This window comes from Melospiza georgiana, chromosome 1, assembly GCF_028018845.1.
Source record: "Melospiza georgiana isolate bMelGeo1 chromosome 1, bMelGeo1.pri, whole genome shotgun sequence".
NCBI classification, from domain to species: Eukaryota; Metazoa; Chordata; class Aves; order Passeriformes; family Passerellidae; genus Melospiza; species Melospiza georgiana.
In genome coordinates this window covers 78050274-78076530 of record NC_080430.1, presented here as the reverse complement: position 1 = coordinate 78076530, position 26257 = coordinate 78050274, and the positions used below count along the sequence as shown (strand labels likewise).

The 26257-nt window shown below is 35.5% G+C and overlaps 1 protein-coding gene across 3 annotated transcripts in view; it reads right to left on the bottom strand.

The window, feature by feature from the left end:
- CDH12 (cadherin 12) overlaps positions 1–26257 on the bottom strand; it is a 539802-nt gene that overhangs the window by 132729 nt on the left and 380816 nt on the right. For all 3 annotated transcript variants that reach the window (XM_058021180.1, XM_058021189.1, XM_058021198.1), the window contains one exon: positions 22121–22536. In XM_058021180.1, the coding sequence (XP_057877163.1) occupies positions 22121–22351 (231 nt within the window). In that variant the 5' untranslated portion in view covers positions 22352–22536. The remainder of the gene's footprint in view (positions 1–22120; positions 22537–26257) is intronic.

Here is a 26257-nt window from a genome sequence, read left to right as displayed (position 1 = left end):
AAAATTCAGGCAAGCATTCACATTACAAGACACACAAAAATATTGCAAAATAATCCAGCATGAACAAATAATGCTTAATGTGCACGGAATATGAGGTACAGCAAAGAAACTGAAAGGGCTCTTCTGTGCCCTGTGCATCAATTCCAAGAAAGCACACCCCCTGAATAATGTTCTGGCATCAAGATTTCCTCAGAACAATATTTTTAAAGGCTGTATTATCACACAGCAGTGTTGATTTTCCTCAGGTTCCAGAAGTAGCATAGGAAAGCTTATGACACAGGTTTTATTGGCTTTTTTTTAAGGTTTGAGGTTTTGCAAAAATAGGTAAATATTTTATTTTAGTGAGTTCTTTTAACTAATCAACATTTGCATGGGAGAAAAGTAGGTTCTTAAGACACAGGTAAAGCATCAGATAGAGTTTGTTCTTCAGGCTTGGATTGCTTAAAACAAGCAGCATTTATGTGGACCTATACAGAAGTGAATCAAATCCCAGAAATCTTGTATATATTCTAAGTTATGGATACAATAATATTTCAGATATCGTTAAACTACAATGTGTAAGAACATTGGTATGCCTTCTTTTTAATAAAAATGTCACACCTATGTACTAACAAGCAAAAGAAAAATATCTTTCACAGCTCAAGGTTACATAATTTCTGCTCAAATAGAGCAGTTTAATTATAAATCTGAATATGATTGTCTCTGCTGGATTTTCTCAATTCAATTTTAAGAAAAACATGTTGAGTTTACATACAGTTACATGCTAGCTACAGCAATCACTTTCAAGATTTACTCATGTATTTAATGGATAAAGTCAAATATTCCTAAGAAACCATTGAGAGTACAATACAATAGATTAAAAAAACTAGAAAGCTTTATAATTTGGAACAAAAATTACTGTATGGCTGATGTAAGATATCTGTTTTCTGTATCTGTGGCTGTACTTGTGTTTTATACTGATGAGATGGAAGAACAACCATGTCTGCTGCTGCTATTGGGAGTGGAGAAGGAAGAAAAGAGCACAGACTCATTTTACCCCAAAGACAAGAGGGTGGGAAGGTTATTCCTACAGACTACTTGGAAGAAGCAGGAAGTGAAGTAGAAAAATTGTTTCTGGATGAGTTTATATTCCATTTTTCAGACAAAACTGCTCATTGAAAGAACCGGGATGTTAATTTGTTCCTATCTTGTATTTAATTCTTCTAGAAGTCCTGGGAAAATCAGTTAACAAGGACAAAATCTCTCCAGGGTCCAGGGAAGTGTAACTGTGTCCATAAAGCCTAAATCTTGGACTTAAGAAATCCAGTGGAAAACTCCTGTTGTCTCCAATTTTATCCAGTAATAATTAAGGCCTTACAAGAACTAGCAGAGAAGTCTCCTACAGAGTATTGGCAGGGTTCTCTCCTGCAGACTGAGAGTAAACATTTTCTATTGTTTAAGTTCATGCACTTAGGGAAATTTTCTTTTCACCTTTAAGTTTTACCATACTAAAGATCTCAAAATGGAAACAACAAAAGTTTTTTTTTTTTTCTTGTGTGGAAATCATTCATCATCTCTTTCCCTATCCCTCCCAGCCCTCCTTTTTCATTTTCCAGAATTTCAAATACTTCAAATAGTAATATGTGATTGTTTCAAGATTCAGGAGTAGGATAAACTTTATCAAAAAAATGCTTTTGCAATTTAACACTAGCCTTTGTTAGACAGAAATTACTGCGAAATCCTTTCAGTGGTGTGGGAGTTGCTTGTGATGTGGCAGGGCTTTTATACATTCATAAATGTTTGCAGCAGTCAGGCTCCTTTCACTGACAAACATTGCAGCTATTGGTAGCTAAATTCACCTGCATTTGAAGCAGCTGTTAATTATGATCAAGGAAGTGATATTCACAAAGGGAACCAATTTTAGCAATTTTCCTAAAAATATTCCTGTGATAAATGACACATGCCCTTTTTGAACATAAGAATAGACTTATCTATTAAATAATAATATATTCACTGGCTGTAGACCTTCTGAGCATCAAACATCATCTTTCTTTTGTTGTCTGCCTTTAAGTTTTTACAGATTTCATCATCGTATGACACTTCCCAAATGTAGAAACCAGGACTGTGGAAAGTGTATGTGCCTCTTCAAAGAGACTGTAAATATTTTACTTATTGAATAATAGAAAATCTCTATGGTGAATAAGGCACTTCAAGAAAATATATAACCTAGTGATGTTAATTTTTGATTATGCCTAAAAGACATATGTATAGAATGAACAGGTAATTGCAGTTATTTACTAATGAATTTGTCAAAATTGAGTAAACCAGGAATCAGTAGTTATTTCTGTTGCTTCCACATTTTCAGGGAAAAATACTCTAGGTATTAAAATTACCAAATCTGTTGAAATTTAGCATTTTTAATTCTATTAAAAATTGAATAATAAAATATTTATTTTCAGTGAAAAGTTGTTTGTCAGAAAATCTCATTTCTTTCAAGGATATCTGATGATGATTTGTCTTCTGCAGTATTGATTTAATGAATCAGAATAGATGCAAGGTGAAAACTACCTTATGAGCATATTCTCTTGTAAGTATTGTTTAAAGTAATTCACTCTAGTATTGAGGCAAGTTGTATTTCCCTATCTCATTCAGGAGCAAGCTCTAACTACCAAACTATGATCATAGTGTGTGACTGACTGCAGGAACATAGCAGGTACAAGCCCTAAACAGACAGTCTGCAAGCCATCCTTGGAAAGCCATGCAAGGATGTATTCTGTATAACTGCACTTTATTTATTTAGTGGGAATAACATGTAACTGCCAAAGCCCATATCCACAGTAGGGCACAGGTCTATTTACAGCAGCCATGCGCCCCACAGAGCTGATTGTATTAAAGGAATAAGGTTTTTAAGTAATAGAGTCTTATTTGACTCAATAAGAAGAAAAAAAGGTTTTGTGCACAGAGCCTCCAACCTTCCCACCCCGACCTTCCACATCTGCACAGGGAAATAGCCATCCTCGAGCTGCTGTGAGATCCAGCTTAGAGCCGCATCCTTTAAGTATTTTGAGAGGCTGGCTTAGCAGAATGAGAAGAATACAGCATTCACCTGTAGTGAGCCTTTTTAAGCTTTCAGAATAGATTCATCTCTTGTTGGCATCCAGCTGGCCTTGTTTTGAGTGCTGCAAAATTTTCTTTGAAAAAATCATATAGCACAGACAGAAAAAAAAAAATTAACCAAGACCAAGCTTTTGATTTGCTATATGTGTGCCTTAAATGTACATATTTTTCATCTTAATGATACATTTTCTGGAAACACGAATTGGTGTTTTGGGATGCCAAACACCTGTCACAACGAAATTTCATGCTATAAAATCATGAATAATCTATGTCCCAGCACACTTACAACCATATCAGGATAATGCTGTTCTCTAAAAATTCAATTGAATACCAAATTTACTATAAATATTATTTTAAAATACATAAACGTAGTAAGAAACACCAATGAATATTTTAAAATTCATAAATACATCAAGATTTCTTTGCTAGTCATTAACTTAATAGCTTGGTTAGACTGAGCTTAGCTTGATTACAAGACATTTTAGTACCAATATCACATAAAATGAAAATATTCTTAAAATTAGTTTATTTTAAGTAATACTACCAAGTAGTGGTGTTTCCATTAACGGAACAGCTAGTACCTGGAGCATAAGTTAGATACTTTCTTCATATTTTGATATACCAGCTGCACTGTACCACTAGTAGCAGTGTAGCATTTCTGATTTCCTGAAGCATCTATTTTGTGGTCTGGTTTAGTACTGTGGACCCCTAGAAATAATTTTGGGTCTTGTATGACTCCTTCGTTACCAGCACCAGTGGAATATGGGATTCTTTGGATTTTTTATTTTTTTTTGTAAGAACTCAAATTTTGTCCCTGTGAGATAAACATGTACAAATTCTTTCTTAAGTGTGAAATTAATGTGAAATTGAAGCTATATTTGAGAAGAAAAAAGGATGGGACAATCTGAAGGTGTCTCTTCAGTACATAAATAAATCTGATTTCATGCTGATTAGCTTGTTCGCAAAAATTCTTCCGTTTAAGAATTTAAGCAAGTTTGCACTCAACAAGCACTGTTTTCAATTTTAAGAAGGAACAGCAAGAAATATTTTTGGAAGACAGAAAAAAAATACATTCAGAGTAGTTCTCCAACTTGCCTGTGATCTGTGGATGTCATGACTTTGACAGGCAGATGAAAAGGTGCTTCAGCCAGGCTGGGCTGTACAAAGCACAGCTAAGAACAGATACATGCTTGTCCATAAAGAGGTTATAAAAGAGAGGCATCAGGTGAAGGATATTGCTCCCCATGAGTGCAGTGCAACTTTCTAACATCCCTCCTCAGCACAGCAACATAAATGCACCAGAATCATTAATGGAAGGTTGTAAGGTGCTTCCAAATGACTTCCCAAAAGGGCAAGACTTCCCAAAGGAAAAGTAAGCCACGGTTTTCCCAGCATTACTGACTACATTTTGTAGGCTGATCCTGCTGTTACACCTACCTGTGTCCCACAGGAAAGGTATATGTGCCAATGCCATTCCAGATACCAGCTCTTTCTCTACTTAGCACACAAGAACTCCTACATTGCCTGGCTGAGCAGTACTGCCAGCTGTGAAAAGAATGGAAAAGCACTTTTCCCTGTGAACTGGCAAAATAATAAACTAGTCATGGCAACAGCAAATTAGCAGCACATATCAGCACTGCAGGGTGTATATGGGATTTGTGTAGCGACACGCTGAGTCCCAGTGGTATTACAGACTTTGACAAAGGAAAGTTAATGATGTTCAGGTTCTACAAAACCATGTTCATGTAAGAGCTACAGATGATAACTGTACATCAATTTTCAGAGAGCATTATCAGCCCTACTTAGAGGAAGGGAAACAGACAAAGGAATAGAATGGTACAAAGAAGCCCAATGGTACAACTTTTAAACAGAATTCAGGGAAAGTATACTGACTTTAATGGCAGTACTCAATCGTTCAGCTGCCTTCCAGCACAATAGTTGTAGATGAGTGTGAAGTTTGCTTTTCATTCAAACCATAAAACCTCAGATGTCAGAGAAATGAAGAAGAATAGTCTAATTTTATAGAACTTCAGCTAGGAGCACCTAAGAAGTTATTGATCTTAGTAACTCCAGCTGAGTTAGTGAGAGAGAGAGAGGGAGAGAGAATAGAGAAACATCAGCTCTACAGAGAACACCAACTACAGCAACTTGTTCTCCTTCCATATAAACCTGGGTCAGTTTGACAAAGGTTTAAGGACAAAACCATTAAAGGTCAAGACTGCAAAACCAGAGGACCCATGAGAACAAAATTTGGATCATTTACTAGCTCAAAAGTAAATAATTAAATGAAGCTTCCCCAAGTGCAGGTTTTACACACACAAACAGACACCCACAGATTGTCCATATGCTTGTTTTAGAGCAGTTCTTTTCCTGATTAACATGGAAGAGAAAAATGAAAAAAAAAAAAAGAGGAAGAAAAAAAGAGAAGACTGTGATCAAAGGTGCAAACTGCATGCATTACTAATGGATGTTGCAAAACAGTTAACAAATGTTTCCAAAAGAAAGGGCAAATGAATTTTACATAGCCAAGTATTTTAAAAATACACATTTCATGAGAACCTTAAAGGAAAAAAACAGATGGCATTTTAGACTGTGTTCTACATACAAGATTTCTCTATCACGGATTGTGAATTATGTATATATCCTTCTCATATCTTTTATATATAAAAAATGTTTTTAAATATTAATTTTCCTAGTTTAGAAAATATTACCATGAATATTTTCAGGAGCACATATTCAGAAGTACTAGCCTTCAGAGAAATAAAAATAATGATAAGAGTATAAACAAGTATTTAAAAATTACTTCTCTTCTTCATAACACCTTGTATCATTTTTACAAGAAAATCTTTATCTTGAAAAATACAGATTTCAGTTGGACTATTCTACTTATCTTTCAATTTAATTAAAATAATTGAAATATATTTCATTTTATCTTTCATTATTGTGGTAAAAAAATCTGTTTACATACAACATGTATTATAAACTAAATATAACAATAATTTTTCATTTTTCTGGCACAATTCTTCTAACTTTGCATTGCCTGTTTCATTCTTTGTCTTAACAATCATTTAGAGCAAGTAAAAATTTATTCAAATTGAAATATCTTGGTGACTTCAACATAAATTTGACCTATCTCATCATTCTTATTGCTCTTGATATGTTTTTTCGCAACATGAATAGTAATGGGTGAACATGTTCCAACACAGATAAGAACTAATCATAAAAGATAACTTGGATAAATGTAACTTTTACTTACAGATGACACACAGACACATAGACACAGACATGCAGCAGCAAACTTAGAAGTTAATTTCTTCTAAATCAATAGCATTTTACACAAACAATGTAAAGACTTATTTTTAGTGCTCAGATTTTCCAAGGATTGTAAGTCATGAAAGATATACACTACAAACTTGAATTTTTTACATATTCTAGCATGTAAGGACCATAAATATAAATATCACTAGAAGTGACTCTAAAATTGAGATTATATGCTCATGTGTTATGCTATTATTTTGCTTACTTTCTTCCCCACCTTAGTACATTAGCAGTATAAATCTCTTCTGCTCAGTAGGTCATCCTAAAAATACTGGAAAATTTAACCAAAATTTAGGGAAAGATGGCTGACTAAATATGCCAGGACTCACCTAGCCCTGGGTAGTGTCTCTGTATCTATTTTTTATTAGACACAAGCTGTACCTGTGTTGGCAGGTAACGTGAACCAGTGAGAGTGCTCTGTAGAACGGGGCAGCTGATGGAGAGGAATGATGCAGGCAATAAATGCACCTCAGGGTTCTCTGCTGCGAACAAAATCTCATCTGGTTCAGTGGACTAAGTGCCAATTCATGTAGTGCATCCTCTCAGCTTTTTTTACCAAGAAGTGATCTTGTTTGTACTCTCCAAGACCTCTCTTGATGTGAACAAAACTACAGTAAGTCTGAATGATTAAAAGATTTGCCTCAAAAGTGCCCTTTAATTCAGAATGAAAACACTCATGGAGATCTGCCAGCAATCTGGTAATGATTCTGAAACACAGCTGTGCTTCAGAATTTAGGAAGTATAGTATTTTAATTTTGAAATAATCAAAAAGAATTTTTAAAGAAAGGTCCCATTTATTTTTTGGACAGAGCCCAAAATGGAAGTGAACTTTATGTCTGCATGGTATCTTTAAGTAAAGACATAGAGCTCTCCTTAGCTGATCATAAATTTTGTGGTGGTATAAAGTGGACTGGAATTTAACAGGATAAAATGAAAATTTACTTAAAAATCCCTGAATCTGAAAAACAATTTCCGAAAATGTTTTTTTCTTAATAAATTTAGTCAAAATGTGTGGGGTATTGACAACATTTAGAAAAAATGTCTTTATTTTCTTTGTAGGCATTGTTTTATGCTCACCTTCTCCTTTAGTGTATAACATTAATGAACATTAAGACTAAGAATGACTTTCAGAGTGTTTTTAGACATTGTCATGAAACAATATCAATGGCTTTGAAAAGTGCTTGAATAAATTTACTCATATTTATCTTTGTAATTTACTTTTTTCCTACAGTTTGAGTTACATTATTGGAAAGTAATACTGGAGATAAATTAGTGGAGCAAATAATTTCTACCTTTTTAAACTCATGATATGGACTTGTACACCACCAACAAACATGAGAGTAGACTCCCCACAAACACACAGAATAAAAGAACCTTTGGTTCCTGTCCTAGATATTAGGCCGAATGATTTCACATGCTTTTTTTCTCTCAAAAAATATCATTTTATATTTTTACCAATAATAAAAAATTATCTGTACCATGCATAAAATGTGATCAAATTCAGAACCTATTATCTTGTATAGCCTATAGGAAAAGTAATGCCAATAGGCCAATTACTTATACCATTACTTTTTACAAGTTTTTAACCACTAATACTTGGAGATAATTAAAGAAAATGAGCAGCCTGTCAGAATTATTTAATACACCGAGGAAGCCATTACTTCAGAATCAGTCTCTGGGGCTGGGCTCCCCAAAGAAACATGTTAACAATCTATTGCAAGGAACACAAGTGAATACCCATAAAGCACAAGGCAGACAGACTGTTAGAAACACAAGCCTCTTAGCTGCCTGTTTTGCCAGTTATTTTCATAATTTTGTCATCTATTCTGATGATCCATGAATACTGTGGGCTCATGAGGACTTAACAGCACTGACCTTTAATCCCCTTCCCTCTTCCCCTTGAGCTTACTTTACCTCACTTTCTACCTTGCAGTTACAAATTTGACATTATTAATGTCAAGACTGGGAATGGACTTGGAAGCTAACTATTTAATCTAAAGAGCACTGCAGTGCTGGATGTAGGAAAATTTAATCAGTGATCCTTTATTTAATTTCCAGGTAGGCAGATCTGCCCAGCTCCCTGTAGCTGTGTCCTTCAACAGAGACACAACAGCCTACTTATCAATCCAGACAATATCAAACTATAAAGCTTTATTTATATAAAAAGCCCCACATTTAACAAAAATTAGAAAAACCAGAAGGATTGACTCTCTAGTTTTTAAGGTATCAATTTCATTTGTAAATTATTCAAGCAGATAATTCAGTCTTCCTGTGCTTCGACTCCCTACTTAGGTAGGAGAGCTGCTACTTTCTTGCCTCATAGAGCCACTACAAGGATAGTGACTAAAATGTTCAGATGCCTAAGTGATGAGGCCCATAAAAGCATGTCTTTCAATCACTCTACTTTATAGACAGGCTAATCAGCAAAGAGGACAGAGCAATTTTTTTTTTTTGTAGGATCAATTAAATTTCTTTCTAAAATGTGTTGCTCCAAAACAAAATGATAGGTTAGACATTAATTTATTTTTTAGTTTTTAGCATTTTTAGTTTTTATTTTTTAGCATTTTTAGCATATCTAGTTTTACTACCCTGGGTAATAAAGTCATGCTATATTTGCTACCAGACTCACCTGGCAGGAGACTCAGCTTGCTGAAAAAGGAATGATCAAGTGCACTTCTGAGCCAGGCCTTACAATAGCTTTCAGATATGACAGTGCAATAAACATGTCAAAATGGTGAATAGAGTAAATAAAATAGTACATAAAAAGAACCAAACCCAATCTTGTTTGCATCCAAATGAAAGAATTACTTATTTTTGACTCTGTATTTCACTATACAAAAAAAAAACAGCTCAAGTTCTTGTTTCTAATATTAATCATACACTTGTTATTGCCTTTTAACTTCCTGATAATATCAAATTAGTTTATTAGCATATAAATCACTCAAAATAAGAAAATATTTTACTTTTTAAAAATACTACAGCAACTGAAAAAAAAAATTTCAGTTGTACTGGTCAGATTCTGAAGTTTTATATAATGATTCCTAATCTGCACAAATGCTGTCTGCCAGAATTCATTTGGCTTGCATAGGAATCTCCTAATTCTGCAAACACTCATTGATTATTTTCTTGGACTCCAATACTGGCATCAATTGAACTAGAAGCAGTTACCTGCTGCTGGGCTGATACAGCTGGATTTGACAAGCAAGAGCTATTAACTGGCTTATATGACAGTGCTGAAGTACTTTTAGTTTCTAGAAAATATATACTGCACTAATAATGTCAAGGAGGCTTTTTTCCTTAGCTTTCTTCTTGAAGTTTATGCTTCAATTCTCATAGTAAAAACAAACAACATTGTCACACCAATTAAATTGTCCTATCTCACTCTTTCATTATAATCCTTAATTCACATCAGCAATAATATATACATATTTATAGGCTGATGGGTTTTGACACAATACCTCTTGTTGACTATCCAAATCTACAACACGACACACTCAAGAAAATACCTTTGGATCCTGCATTATGAAACACTAAAAAACTGTACTCTCTTCAAAGTAGTAATTTTACACTGACACCAAGGTACAAGAAAACATAAAAAATTCAGAATCATCTGTGATCAACATCTTACTCAGACATCACTCCTGAAAACCAGTGCTATGAGAAAAAAATTAAATAGAACAACCTCTGCTGAATGGTATAGAATAATCATCGGAGACTACAATTTACCTACTGCCACAGTGACATAGAAAAAGATTTGCTAATTAAAACTCATTTATTTACATTATCCTCTAGGACATTGGAACAGAAAATTCTCTCATCTTGTCTCACCTTAATCTTATTTAAAGGACAACTTGAACTGAAAACCAAAAAAGGGTTTTTGAAGACCCAAAAATTAAATAAAACCCAAAAGGCTGGTGTACACCTTCCTGACAGACCTAAATTCTTATTCAACCAGCACATAAAACACTTGCTCTCCCTCAGTCTATGTGGAATTTTGTACATGAAGACTATATGCAAACATATACAGAACTCCGAAGGTTTTTAAGCTTGCAAGATGAACAAGGAATTTTTCCACAGAAGTAATGAAGAAGGTGTAATAAAAAAAAATCCTTTCATTTACTTCTTGATTTTCAGCTTATCAGGCAGTCAGAATAACAAGACATGATCGCAACTCTCATCCCTTTAAAGAGGTCATTTTATTTTCATGAAGCAGATTGTAAAGTATAATTTAAATCACCTACTGTCTTTTATAAGAATGCCATAAGATTTGCATAAGAGGGTAATAATATCCCAGCAAGAAGACATACAGGAATATTTGTGCTTTGTATCTGTGTGTCTTTTGCAAGCATGTTTGAGTTTGAGTGTGGGTACCACTGTGGTTCAAGGGTTGTCACATTCATGCTGGATGGGGGTGATGAGCTTGCCTGGGAGGTTTCCCTGCACCTGATCAAGTCCCCCCACATTCCCAAGCTGACCTGAGCATAGGCTGAGCTAGTTCCCTTTCAAACTCAGAGAGGAAACCAAATCACCAGCTGAGTGTGTGGGCTGCATCCTCAGCATAACAAATGTGTTTTGTGCTTAGCTCAGCTTCAGATGGAATAAATCCTCAGGGAGATTTGTAAGGGGTCTGAAGAGGCTCAGCTTTTTTTAAGGGTGTTTTAAGGACAATCCTCTGCCAGTGACATGGACTAGAAAACTAAAGAAGCAGTTTGGGTGGAATGGCTGGCAGTATGAGATACTGAAAGAGACGAGGATTTGCAACAACATCGCAAGCCTCTTGTTAACCAGACATTTTTCTTGGCATTACGTTTGTAATAGTGACCTGGACTACTGTCTTATGTTTTATGAACCTAACATTATTACTAATACATCCAAATCAAGAAAAAATATCAGTAAATTGCCACATGAAGTACTGCAGATGTTTGCATTTTACATATAAAGACAAATGTTTATATTTTTCACTAGAAGAAATGCTATTTAATAAAATGTATTTTTTCTGTTTAGAACTGGTTTCTTACTTGATGAAATTCCCTGCCCATTAAACTCTCCAAACCGCATGCAACAAAGTTAAATTAGTCACTTTTGGAAACTAATGACTAATACAAACACTTATTGCTATTTTATTCTAGGTGGAGGAGCACGTCTGTTACAACCCTTGGACCACCCAGCATGCTGCACTGGGTGCACGTGGCCTCCAACCCAGAACTCCGCCTCTGGCAAAGGTGAGGGTCACAGATCACCACATAATTGCCAAGTATCCAGTGGTTCAGGGATATTGGTGGTGACTACAGTTACTAGCCTTGGGAAACTGATTTTTTATTAATTTCTTCATTCTTTTATCATTAACATGAAAAAATCTGTTATCTCTAGAGCAGCCTGTGGCATGGAGCTACCTAATTTGGATTGATTCATTTTGTGAAGAATCACTTCCTTTTCTTTGCTCTGAATGGGCAACCTGTTGGCTTCATTTGTGCCCCACACATCTTGCATTGGTGAAGGCAGGAATCTCCTTCCTTTAGTCTCACCCCTATGTTCTAGACATTTTTGAGACCTTTCCTATCTCCTTCTCTTTGTTTCTTTTCCAGGCTAAGTGAACTTATCTTGCTCAGTTATTCCTCACTGATGAGTCAATCCAAAAGTCCTGATAAACCTTTTGTCCTTGTCTGTACTTTTCCAAGTTCTTTGGGACACATGCTCTCTGAGACTACAGGCTCACCAGAAATTTAGATACAAAGCTATATTAATGACATCTATTTCCTTCAGCTGCTGCTAAAAATTTCTAACATCCCATTTGCTTTTTTTGGCACTCAACGCACACTACACAAATGTGCATACAGCTATCATGAAACAAGATCCCATTTGAGAGAGATTATCATTTCCACAGAGAACAACAATTTATTAATGAAACTGGAATTATTTCCCTCCTCCCACAGTATGTACTGCTTTCCATCAGATTTCGTGTCTTATTTTAGTTCTGTTTCATAATGTTTTTCCCATTTTTTTCCATCTAGCTTTTGTTTTTAGTAGCTTAATTTGAAAAGCAAACACTTCCCGGGATACTCTCACACTTTCCAAGACAATTTATGATGACATTAAACAACATAGGCCCCAGCCAAATCCTTACTGATGCTGAATCATAGTGTTCAGGATGAAACATAGTAATGTTTTTTCAGTGGTCAATTAAGACTTTTCACAAAAATAGGAGTGAATGATCCATCTATTACTGGAAATCTATTTTTTTAGCAAGGAGTAGCAAGGTTTTAATGGCATAACACTATCAATCATTGATAACAGAATCAATAACAACTCTAACTTACATGTTCAGGGACTGACAGCTAAAATAAATACAATGCACACAAGATAATAATTTTTATAATTACAACTGATGCTACAAGACAGAAATTCTTTTGCAAGTTTTCTTTGTTCTTTACACACCTTTTTCCCTTATTATAAATACAAGAATAACTACTGCACACAGCTATTTAGACAAAAGCCATTGTATTTATGTATTTATGCATTTATGAAACACAATCTTCTCCAGGGGAAAATTAAATTTATCTAGTTATTGCAAATTAAAACTAATGTAGTTTTAATTTTAGTATGTGGCAATGTTAGTGGACATTGTATTCTCTCATTAGTATATCTTTCAGCTTTTCTCCTCCCTTTTTCACTTTTTGTGAGATCAGCCCCTGGGCTGGGAGGGCGAGGGACATGTCACCCAGCAGTGTGGATATAATCACCTTTCTCCTTAGTCACCCTCTCCTGCCCATAGGGCACATGTATCACTGCCATGCAGCAGTCATAGAACACATGCATCTGGTACTGCACAGTGAACTACATCAAGGAAATCATCTTAGAGTTATTTTGGAGTTTTTTAAAAAAATACTGGAAGGAAAAGGCTAATTTTGCACCAGAATGTTTTTATGCTTTATATCATCTTCCTCCCTTAGAAACAGCATCATCTATTTCTAAGAGTCTGCAAATGCCTCTACAAGGCATTTGGATTATTTGGGATTTTATAATCTCCATTTAGATTGACTAAATGATAAGTAAGTGATAACAGGGAGAAAACTATACGATAGTGTTCCTGTTACAAAATTATTAACCACTACGGGGCATCTAATAAATATTTGGTTATTTTTATGTATTAAGTCCTCAGTTTTAATCTTGTCCCATTCCACTTTCTTTGTTAAGACCTTTTATGACTTTTCATGTTGAGTTTTCTGCATTTTTTCCTGGCTAGAAAAATATGTAATCTACTCTGTTTTATGAAATAATTATTATGTAATAAAGGTTAGGCTCATTTATGAAAGACAATTCATTTCACTAACTCGTGTAGAAAATATAAGCAAGATTTTGGGTACACAAGGTCTATTTGAATCAGGAAGAGAAGCTGTGGAGTTCTAAGCTGTTGTTAACTCTGTTAATTCCTCAGAATTTAATAGGATATATAACAGATCCTATGCAAGAAATAAGTTGATTGTAACTTATGCACCACAGTGGATATCAGATACAGGGAGACAGAAAGAAGGATTAGGGAATGTCTGTCTCTAGAGGGAGAAGAGAGACAGGTCATGTAGAGCCTGTGGGACATGAGGCGTTGCTGGGAGGGAGGGAAACAGTCATTGCCATAAAGCCAATATTTGCTCCAAGTCCACTGCTTTCTATGCCACATAACAGAAATTGTGGTTTCATATATCACCATCAGAAGAGCAGGGGGTTTTTCACTTTAGGACATCTGCTGTTAAAACATTTTTAGGCCCCTAAATCACAAACTATTTTATGTAATGGCAGCACTTGACAAGACTGCCAATCCCAATCATTTCTGTTTATGACTTGCACACAAGGATGTTAACTGCAGTGACTGAAGATGAGATAACCTTTTAATTTGCTAGTTTCTCCTATATGGTGGTGCTGGACAGCTGATAGGAAATTATTCTTTCTTTTTCTTATTAAGCATGTTTTAATAATGATTGATTCTAGCGGTGGGGTTTTGAGTTTGTTTTATGGAGGGTTTTTTTTTGTTTTTTGTTTGCTTGCTTGTTTGTGGGTTTCTTTGGGTTTTGCTGGTTAGTTTTTTGTGGGGAGGGTTGTTTCAGGATATTTTTAATTTTGTTTGAAAAAATGAATTTAGGTTTTAATTTTGTTGCATTCTGTTTCATGCTCATACTTTGGCTTTGAATTTTGATTTTTCATGGTGATTTTTCATGTTATGTTTTCAAACATGCATTTTATAGAGAAAAATTAATCACAGAATCACAGCATATTCTGAATTGGAAGGGACCCACAAGGAACTTTGAGTCCTTGCCTGCACAGAACAGCTTCAAGGGTCACACCATGTGCCTGAGAGCACTGGCCAAATCCTCCTTGAGCTCTGTCAGGCTGATGCTGTGACCACTTCCCTGGGCAGCCTGTTCAAGTGCCTAAACACCCTCTGGGTGAAGAACGCTTTCCTGATTTACAGCCTAAAGCTCTCCTGACACAACCTCAGGCCATTCCCTTGGGCCCTGTCACTGGTCACCAGAGAGAAGAGATCAGTGCCTGCCCCTCCTCTTCCCCTCATGAGGAACTTTTAACTGCAATGGGGTCTCCCGTCAAGTCTCCTCTTGTCCAGGAGGAGGCTGAAAAGACCCAGTGTCCTCAGCTGCTCCTCGTTCCTCTACTCAAGGTCTTCACCTTCCTCGTGGCCTTTCTTTGGATATTCCCTAATAATTTAATGTCTTTCTTACCTTGTGGCACCCAAAACTGCTGTGAGGCCGCCCCAGCTCAGAGCAGAGCAGGACAATCCCCTCCCTTGCCCAGCTGTGATGCTGTGCCTGATGCCCCCAGGACAGGGCTGGCCCTCCTGGCTGCCAGGGCACTGCTGGCTCATGTCCGACTTGACAGTGACCAGGACCCCCACGTCCATTTCCACAGTTCCGCTTCTCATTGAAAACTGTATAAATATCCAAATTATATAAATATGCATATTTTCACAATTATTTAAGTAGAATTATAAATTATTTATATTTCTAAAAGTTGCAGTTTAATTTTCTTTCCCAATTACTGTTTTAATGCCAAATCTGCATCCCACTACAATGAGCAAAGGAAATAAAAAAGTCCCTATTGTGAAAAAAGTTATCCATCTCATAGATATGAAATCCTGAGTTTTAATCTAGTCTCCTGTCACTTAGCAGTTCCTTAATATTTCTATTATTTCTTGTTTTCCTGCTGAAAATTTATACTTTTGTAGCACATTTGAGGCATTATAGTATCTCATTTTTTTTAAACATCTTGTATGTCGCAGTAATCACAAATTTTATTCAATTTCTGAACCATCTTGTTATTTCAGTTTACACATAATTAGCCAGATACAGGAATGGTTCCAGGTATTTAATACTTTCCCACATTTTGCTGTTTGGCAAATTCTATTTAATTTATTACTTGGCATTCTGATGATTTTCCAGAAAGAAGGTCTCATGATCCCAGCTGAGTTTTAATTGATGGTCTAATGTTTCACTAATTATAAATTCAGCTTGCATTGCTGACATACAGAATACATGCCCATGTCTGATCTGACTATCAACAACAGTATGTCTACCAGGTGAATCAGAAATTCTCAGCCAAACTCCATATTTAGATCAAAAAGAAAAAAAAATCTTCACATTTTCTTGGATTAAAGGAGGACAAAATGTTTTGATTTGTCAGTTCTCCTCAAGTCCTTTGAAGAATTTCTAAATATTTTTTAAAGTATCTTTTCCCGTATTTTCCTGTTTAAATAAACTTTCTGCCCAAGTGAAGCCATTTATACAGAAGCATTCCAAATAAAACTAGAATACGTGTAAGATTTTTCTTTAGCAGTTTAATTTCTACAAGCTCATTTGTGTTTCTCCACCTATGTTGGCAACACAAATTTCAGACACGCAAGCACCATTAGCACCCTACACTCAGCTGTGTTGGGAGGTCTTGTGAGACTCAGTCATTTATTCTAACAGGACCATTTCCACAGCCTCTGGATCTTCTACAGGGATCACTGAATCCTTGCATAGCACAGCCTGTTAAATTTTAGAGTTTGAAATATTTCACTCTGTGACCTCCTTAGCTGTTCAGAACAATAACCTCAACATTTTACATCCTCTAAAATGTGGGTGACAGCTCAAGAAGTTGATCCTTCCCTTTTATTTTGCTCTTGCCTTGCCCTGATCTCACTCTTTTTCCTCTCTCACGCAATCAGTGAAAACCTAGTCCTTCCTTTTTTTTTTCCTAGCTTCAAATACCTCATATAATTTTCATCAATGTAAGGACCACAGGCAAGAGATCTTACTACTACTACGCTCCTAATTTACCTGCTATGAGCTACTGAAGCAAATCAATAAACAAAGTGAAGCCACTAGATCAATAATAAACATTCTGTTGCAAGTTGTTCATCTCTGCTGCATGTCTTTGTACACCTTGTAAAAAGGTTAGTTTCCAGGAGTAAACATTAAATGCAAGTCTGGCTCGCTCATGGGGGTTTTGTGTTTCCATGGTTCCATTTCCTTCTCACACTTTCATGTGCAAGTGTCAAAATTACTTTGTGTCTCACATACTCTATGCAATATACAGGATGCAAAGCTTTTAAAGTCATCACTTTTTTCACCAGACAGACATAAGTGGGAGAGACAAAGGTCTCAGCTCAACAGAGCAAGAAAAGTAATACAGAATTCTGATACCAGTTCTGATTCCTCTTACACCTTTTTTACCATTTATTTTCTCCTCATCAGTTTCCTTGTCTGTTATAAATTGTGACAGTGCTTTTTCTTGAGTATGTGCACGGCATAAACTCCATAAGCCAATTTAGTAAGCCAGGTTAATATGATCATGCCTGATTGCTCTTTAAATTACTATCTAAAGACCATTAGGGCCCAACAAGATTTCACTTTGATGTCAGCAGAGAGAGGTGAGTATATGTTCGATGTACTGAACAAGCTCATTCTTATACATAGCATATCTTTCATATTAAAATCACACAGAATGAGTAACTCTGATGTCCTGCATCATGGGAGTCAATTAATACATTACTAGCAGCATTCCCTGAAACAATTTTCATCTCCTTGATGATGGCACTGTGCAAATGTCTAATGGAAATAATACACAGCTATCTCTAATATTGTAAGTTCTGTTTTGGGAATGGAATCTGATAAATTACAAAAAAATATTTTGACAACTTTAAATGAAATATTATTGTGATCATATTACTAGAAATCTAGTGGAAATACAATTTTAAAAGGTGAGTTTAATCTGGGTACATTTATGAACAGATTTAAGTGGATTTTTCCCTTCAAAGGGCAGGAGTTTTCAAATTCACTGCACGTATTTCTTTTCCTTAAATTTTAGTTTTTCTTTCAAGTTAACTCAGTGCTTATGAATAATGCCAAAATGACAGCCACTGGTCTGTAAAATTGTTTGTCTGAACAGATTCAAATAAAGCAGTGCATAATTTCCTTTACAGACTGCCCTGTCATGCAGACACTCACCCAAGAGGGAAAATAACTGTAAAAAGAGAACATGTATTCAGAAGTACCTGTTGATTTAAGCCTAATGGAAGGTGGTCAACATTAATTCCATCATATTAAAAATTATCTACTAAAAAGTGCATAAATAAATTCTATGCTTATATTTCAGATGCAGAAGATAAATGATAAGGTTTTGAAAAAGCATGCTGTTCTACTCATAGATGTAGAGCTCTGCTTCCTCCAAATCAGCACTCTTTCTGCCTTGATATATGGGCAAACCTTTGAAGATGATGAGGTTTTCTCAGGACAGAGTCAGATGAAAAATACCATATTGTTACATTACCCTGCACTGCCATAGAACAGTCGTGAGTATTAAATTTTTCAGCATCCTTTTCTTAACAAAAAAGATCTGTAGTTGTTTGTGAGTGAGCATGCATTAATTTGACAGAGGTTTAAACAACAAACTTGTAATACATAGGTTATTAATTGGCAGAAAAATATCTGGTAAACTGAGGTTCTGGGATTTTTGTTGGACTTTTTTGTTGGTTGGTTGGGGGCTTTGGGGGTTTTTTGTGGTTTTTACTTTTGTTGTTCTTTTGTTGTTTTTTTTTTTTTTTAATTATTTTCTTTGGGTTTTTGTTTGGTTTTGTTTTTTTTTTTTTTTTTTTCTATCTTTGCTACACTGGAAAATAGAAGAGAAATGTCCACTACACTGAAGAGGACTGTGCAATCTTTTCCTATGCACTCAGTACAGTCTGCATCCAGTACAAATACCATATGCCTGTCTCTGCAAACTTGAGGACATACGGCAAAAAAATTCTCACTGAAAGCAATTGTGCAGGTGTGCAACACAAGAAAGATAAGATGCATTTACACACTAGGAATGCAAAGACATATAAAGGGAAAATGCCTCATGCAGCACAACCAAAACCTTTGCTAGTATTGTCTTGACCATGTTGTTCTCTTGAACTTTCATTTTATTTTGCTGCCTCTGTATGTCACTGTTGAAACACATCAATAAAGAAAGGCGATGGACATATTTGTAGTGCTGGTGGGGCTGCACCCCCTTCAGCTACCCTTGCATAAGGGCAATTAAAACTGCTGCCTTGTTTGTGGGTGTAAACTGTGCTGGAACTTTTTTATGCTCAAGGACTTGATCCTCTGGTGATTTCTGCCACCATTCACTGACACAAAAAAATAAGCATAAAATTTTTGTCTTCATCTGCACCTGCTGTTTTTGCCTGCTTTCTGGAGTTTCCAAGTACCAGGAAAACAAGTAAAGCACTGCAGAGTAAATGAGCAAGCCTTATTTTACTCCCAGCACCCTGTCCATTTTCATGGGTTGCATGGTAATATCATACATTAATTTTACTTTTTAGACTAGATCTGCTTAATGAACGTTGAGCAAAGAAGGTTATCCTTTGTTATTAATCTAATGGATTTTTATTCTTCTTCCAGATTATGCGAGCAGATTCCCAAACTTTAATAAACAAGTTAAATGCTTTTAATGTGTAAGCTTCAGCCACTATTTCAAAATCACCACCTGTAAGCTAAACTAATCCCCATCAGTTTGTAAACTGTATTTTGATTTGCAACCTGACATTCCTTGAGATTGTCATTTAAAAACAGACATGAAAGGAATTACATACCCTGGCTGATAATAGAATACATTATTTCTGTAAATCGGTGTTCTCTTACAAAAGGGATGCAAAATTAGCTAGTCACCCTCAACTGTCAGCTGATTTAATAGATACATTAAAATCCTATTTATAAATTACTGGACATTATTAGTGCAATAGTTCTATAACAAGTAATATAAATGACGATGCACAGGTGTCCTGATAGCATGGCTAGAAGAAGATAAAACCCTTGTGATTTCAGGTCACATGAAACATCCTACACTTTATAATATACTTATTACTACTTTAAAATATACAACAGAAACATTATAAAAATAATTAAAGTGAAAATAAATGCTATTGGAATAAAGATGTAATTTTGCTGAGTCGTTTGATTCTGCAGATTTATTTCTGCAATCAATCCAGAACTCCACCGCATTTAACATCTTAAAAATTTTATGTGATTTTAAAAAATTGCATGTGATCTAAAGATACTCATTAGTGACTGTTGGATATATTTTAGTATGCTGACAATGGTTTGAATTTATGTGAAGTTTTGCTTTTGCTATTTAAAAGCACAATTTCTAGAAGGAACTTCTCTCTCTCAGTGTTATACCTGCATTGAGAGTTTTGTGGAAAATAAGGGGAAAACACCAACATCTCCATCTTGGTTTTGTTTATTTGTTTGTGTTCTTTTTTTTTGTAGGAGATTTGGCAATTATGACATAGAAAGACTGGCAGGGTTTGTTGGGTTTTTTCAGATAAAGGAAACAGTTAATATAGATAAAACAAATTGTGATAAACATCAAAATAAACATTGCTGAGGAAAGTTGTTACCTAGATTTAATTGCTCTCCTCTAGAAGCAGATGTTTTGACATATAAAAAGGGGTTTGACTTTTTGGCTTTCCTCATACTTGAAAAGTGTTGCACAATTTGTAACAGTTCCAAAAAGTCTTAAGAGATAAAAATATTCCAAATGAATCTGTAATAAGTGTTAGTCTTAATGAAAATATTCCATTTTAAAGTTGCTTATAAGGTTAATGTCAGTGGAGCAAAAACAGGACAAAGGAAGAAGCTGACTCATTAGTACCTTGACAATAGTCAATTTTGTGCAAAAGTTACATTTTTTGGCAGTCTAGAACTGACCCTAAATGACTACCAAAAAAAACTTACACAAAGGAATAAAGACTAATGAAAGTATAGTGATGCATCAGTAAAATCTGTCTTTTGACATTAAAGGCGCAGCAGTCACATTGATTGTGCTGCAGCACCAAATGTGATGAGAGTCCTTGCTGGCATCTTCAGTGAGGTGCCAGAACAAAGGTATGTCTTAAACAAAGTGCAACTTTTGCCCACTGGATATCACAAATATGATTTTTTTCCATTATATGGTCCCCCTTTCTTCAGACTTACTCACTGTATTAACTTTGTGATACAAACACACTGCTTTGCAAATTGCTTTGACCAATACATTTTAGGGCTTAACACAAATGTCTTCACGTGCAATATCCAAGTACATTTTTGGCTGCTGTGCTAAAAAATATTGTGTTTTATTTCCACATCCTCAGGATATTTTTCTGGAAGAGTAGGAGAAAAAATTAATTTTCTGTTGATTTATTTATATTTAGGGGAAAAAAAAGATTTTCCACTTGTATATTTAAAAAAAAAGTTCACAATAGTATTAAAGTAAAAACTGACACATGATGACTCATTTTTACAGTAGGTGAATTTGAAACCTTGCTGTCTAGGGAAGTAGTATTTAGGGACTCAGGAAAGAAATTCCTGACTTGTTATTTTCACTGAGTAAAGTCCTTTACTTAAAATTATACATAGCATCCAATTATACACTCTGCTAAGATTTTCTTCAGGTATTCTTTGCAGCTTTCCTATCTAAAAAGTCTAAATTCACCACCCCCACAACCATCAAACAGTTTTATGTCAATTACTTACCCCCTCTTACAGAAACAGTGGACATACAATGAGAGAGGGAATTGCAAAAATTCTCTGCAGGTATGATTGTGCATGTCTACACACAGTATAAAAGCTGTAGTGCAGGACTTTGAATTATGAAGCAATAAAACATATTAGAAATACTTGAAAACAATCTGAAAAATCAGAAATAAAAGTAAATGGTTCTAAGACATAAGACAAGAGACCAAAAATGATGTGTCTTCATTAGCTGAAAATGGACTTGGAATAATAATATCAATCACAGGAATAATTGTTCACTATGGTCATAAGACTTAAAATTTATATCTTATCGCTTGATATCAGTACAATGTTGCTAAAACTCAAATATGCTATCACAGTCGTTTCAATTAAAATTAGTGGTGAAATACAGATTTATATCAGAACTCTCTTATTTTGTTTTTTCTTATATTATTGTTGTTTCTGTTGTATTTGTTTAATATGAAAAGCAAGAATAGGGAAATAAACATACAAAAACAGAAAGTATATAGTGGCTACAGGACAGGCTGGATGGTAAAAGGAATGAGCAAAGGGAACTACTGCCGGTAGATCTGTCCCACCAAAAACAGGTACATTATATAACATTTATAATACATTATATTCTCTGTATCATTTGAACTTTCAAAGAAATAGTAAAAAATTACCTTTCCCACATACTGAGGTTCAGAGCCCATGTACTCCTCCAGCACAAAAAATTGATTCCACACCCAGCCTCGTTTGACTCGCTGGGCAGATGATCTCCTCCCTGGCACTGGGACAACATTTTCTCTTGGCTGTGCTTCCAAAATCTCTTGTGCTTGTGGGTGCAGTGGTGTTAGGAGACCTCCATCGAACAGGACCCAGAGAAGGAGGGATAAGCAGTTCCTTGTGAGCATTGGCAATGGCTTCCCTACCGCAAGTAATAAAAACTCCAGCACTTAATGCCGAGCACAGGAATCCAGGTTTGAGGTGTCTGTGGCCTTCACCACTTAGCTTCTGATTTTATTGCAGAAATGCTAATGCAGGCATTAATCCTCCTGATGACAAGGTATTTGCCGCAATAAATTCCATCTATAGGGACCTATAAAAGAGATTTACATGCAACATCAAATTACATAGGATTACACTGAAGCATTCATCAAAATTCTCACACCTAGTTAGTTTCTAGAGACAGAGAAAAATATTAAGAATCACAGTTTAAAAGAGATTTCTATTTTCATTGTAGCACTAAGCTGATCTAGAACATTGTTTAGTTATTACCTCATTCTTCTCTGCTTAGCATTACCTTTGTGTCTGTCTGAGACAGGGCTGTAGCCTTTGTTTTAGGATCAGTTATGAAACAGTTTCCCATCAGTGATATCAAAAATGTTTACTCATTTTTTTTTAGCTTTACTCAAATTTTACTCAAAAATATTTTACTCAAAAAAGATTTACAAACAAAATACTGGAGAACAGGGGATCCACTCTTTCACCCTGTGAAAGAGCAAGAACTTTTGCTCACTTTCTCTGCCACAAAAGCCTCTTCAAGTCTTCTCTGCAGTGTTCTTGTTGCCAGGTATAAAAAAAAAAATAACTGTCTGTAGGACTTAAGATAGATGCATTTTACATTTTAAAAACAAAATACAATTTATAGCACTATGGACATCACCACTTTGTTAGAGTCATATTGTGTCATTGATTTTTAAGCATAGGTTTCTAGGAAATCAATAGAGTTCTGCTTAAAAAGCAATGACATTATATGGACCTCAAAAAAGAAGAATAATAAATTACTTAACCATATATATTTTTCCTTTTCACATACTGCCAGAGGTTGTATTTCCCTTATGAATAATATTATTACTATCCATAACAATAAATAGCATAGAAATTCCTATTTGTTGGGTGCATGCTGATATATTTAAATAGAAAGGATTTATAATCAGGAACCTGGAAGTCTTAAAAAAGAAAAAAACAAAAACACCCTAGAAGAATAACTGCACTTCCTATGCTAAATTTAGGGTGAAATTTTCTGTTCTGATTTGAAAGGCTATGTTTGAGGTCTTAGTAAAAAAGTAAAAAACCTGGTGAAAGGTATCTACTGAGTGTTTTAATTCTAACTTCAGAAAGGATAAAAGATGAGGAAAGAACTCCTGTCTGCTCAGAATCCTTTAAATAAAAGTTTTTCTAAGTTATGTTCATGACATTTCAATGTTTATCATCTACAGCAGGATAATATTTTGTGCAATGAGTACAAACTTCTTACTTGCACAATCATTTGCAATCTATGAATTTTATTCCAGCAAAGGAACCTTAAGACATGAGCCAACCACAACAGAGATCTCCATTCAATATATTTGGTATGAATTTATTTTTTACTGAACAGTTCACATGTGGTTTTCATCCATAATTCTGTTCCAAGATTTCCAAACTTTTTTGCCTCTCCTGATCCAGGGTTGCAGAGTGCATGCCTTGTTTTTATGGCAAAATCATAATAATCATGAAACATAGCAAAAATTAAAACCGATCAACTCAACATATCCTTTTGAATTGCCCAGATATAGATGGGAGGTGGAAAAAAATATTAAAAAAAAAAGGGGTGGGATAGTCTGCAGTGCTTCAGAAATGCCAAAATCTTGTTGTAGTCAATTTAATTGCCATACCACTTCTCTTTGTTCAGAAGACTCTGTACATTGCAGTTCTCCCAGCAGAGCTCTGCCTCCGGCCATGTCTGTCAGTCAGGGAGCTTTTAAAATGTTATACAGCACCAAAAGTAATGCAAAGAGATTGAAAGGCTTCAATGAAAGGAGAGCAATTCCCCCTCGGCTGGAAGGTTAGTAACCAAGTGCAAGACACAGAGCACTTTAACCTCTTCTCCATTGGTATCCCAGACAGCCTCCCAGAATGCCTACTGCAGAGTCAGGAAAGAGCAATGCCAGTGCTTGCTTCATTTCCTACAGCTTCAAAAAGATGATGAATGGGAGGGTCAGAGAAAAAATGGGAGGCTAATGGATGTTGCAGTACAGGATTGTAGCACAGATGCCCTCATCAGCTGCGAAAGAGTTCAATGTGAAGAATTTCTTTCATTTTTTCTTTTTTTAATCTTTTATTTTTTCTTCTATTTTTTAATTTAAACCTCAGCAAGGCAAATAATTGAAACTCTCATACTTTGGCCCTTGAAAGAATCACTCCAGCTTGCTGTTCTGTGACATTTGTGCCGTAGGAAACTGAGGCTGAAGGTTCTCCCCCAGTAGCTTCTTCTTCTCCACAATTCATTGCTGGCTTTGCAGGAGGCTTTGTCTGATAGAATATACTTTAGAGCACCATTGGAACTTGTACAGGTATTCAAAGGCTAATATATATGTCTTATTCTTTAAGTCTGTTCTTATTGTTTTGCATTTTCTTTTTAAGCTGTGTCAAAACCTGTCTTAGTGCTTTTATATTGTCAAATACTCATTGGTCCCTTATGTACATTTGATCAGAAAACTCCTAAGACAAGTAGGAGAAAAGGATTTAAAAATCCACTCAGAACAATTAACCATAAGGAAGGCACTATATTTCCTAAAAATTTAGGGTATTATTTCCAGTGATGCTCATAAAGGAATACTTATCCAGTGAGATAGTTGTGAACAGACATGCACCCTCGTTGCATCTCTTTCCTATATATTACAGAAGTACAGATGGTCATATTTTTCTTAGATCTTGGGGTTTTTTTCAATATTAGCTCTTGCTACTCATTTCTTCAAATAATCTTGTAAGGATTTAAGTCGCATTATGCATGATCTAATTAACCCATAGAGATACAAAGGGATACCCTGTATGAATTTAGCCCCACATATGCTTTTATAACCTGTGATTATGTTTATTCATTTCCCCAGTTTGATAAAGGGAAGTAAATGACCCAAAAGCAAGCATGGACAGTCTGTTAATGCACAATTATTAAGAAATCTTGATCATATTTACTGTGTCCCCCAATCTGCAGGCTTAGAAACTCATGAAATGCAAATGATGAATAAAATATCACTACTAAAATTATTTATTGGGAATGACAAAATACAGTATAAATGGTGCTCCTGCAAGAATTTTGATTCTGACGTGGGCTATACTGCCATTAATCTAAACAGCCTGAGCAAAGAAATGCTTTTGGAATACAAAACTGATGCATGCCATTGCTGCTGCAACAACCCTTTATCACTGGTACTGCAGACACAAATCACCTCACCACGCTTGGCAAAGGTTATCCCTTGTAGAGAGAACAGTCATAGATCCTCTGCAATCACTCGTATGCACATAAGGCCTCACGTAGAGAAGTATTTGAAAAAAAACTTTAAATGATCTTTGATCTTGTCATGGTTTAATGCCAGCCAGCAACTCAGCCCCACCCAGCTGCTCACTCACTCATGCCCAGTGAAGAAGAGAATCAAAAAGATAAAAGTGAGGATACTCATGGGTTGAACTAAAGACAGTTTGATAGATAAAGCAAAAGCTGCAAATGCAAGGAAAGGAAATAAGTTCATTTTCTCCCTTCCCATTGGCAGGCAGATTTTCCGTCATCCTCAGATAAGCAGAGCTCCAAAATACATAGTGGTGTCTTGGGAAGGAAAATGCCATCACTTCTAGCATTCCAACTTTTCTTCTTCTTCTACCCTGCCGGCCAGCTCTATATGCTGTCCGTGATGCCATATGGTCTGGAATATTCCTTTAGTCAGCTTGGATCAGCTGTCCTGGCTGTCTCCCCTCCCAGCTTCTTGTGCACACACAGCCTCTTCACTGGTGAACTGGGATGAGCTGCAGAAAAGGCTGTGACTAGGTAAGCAGTGCTCAAC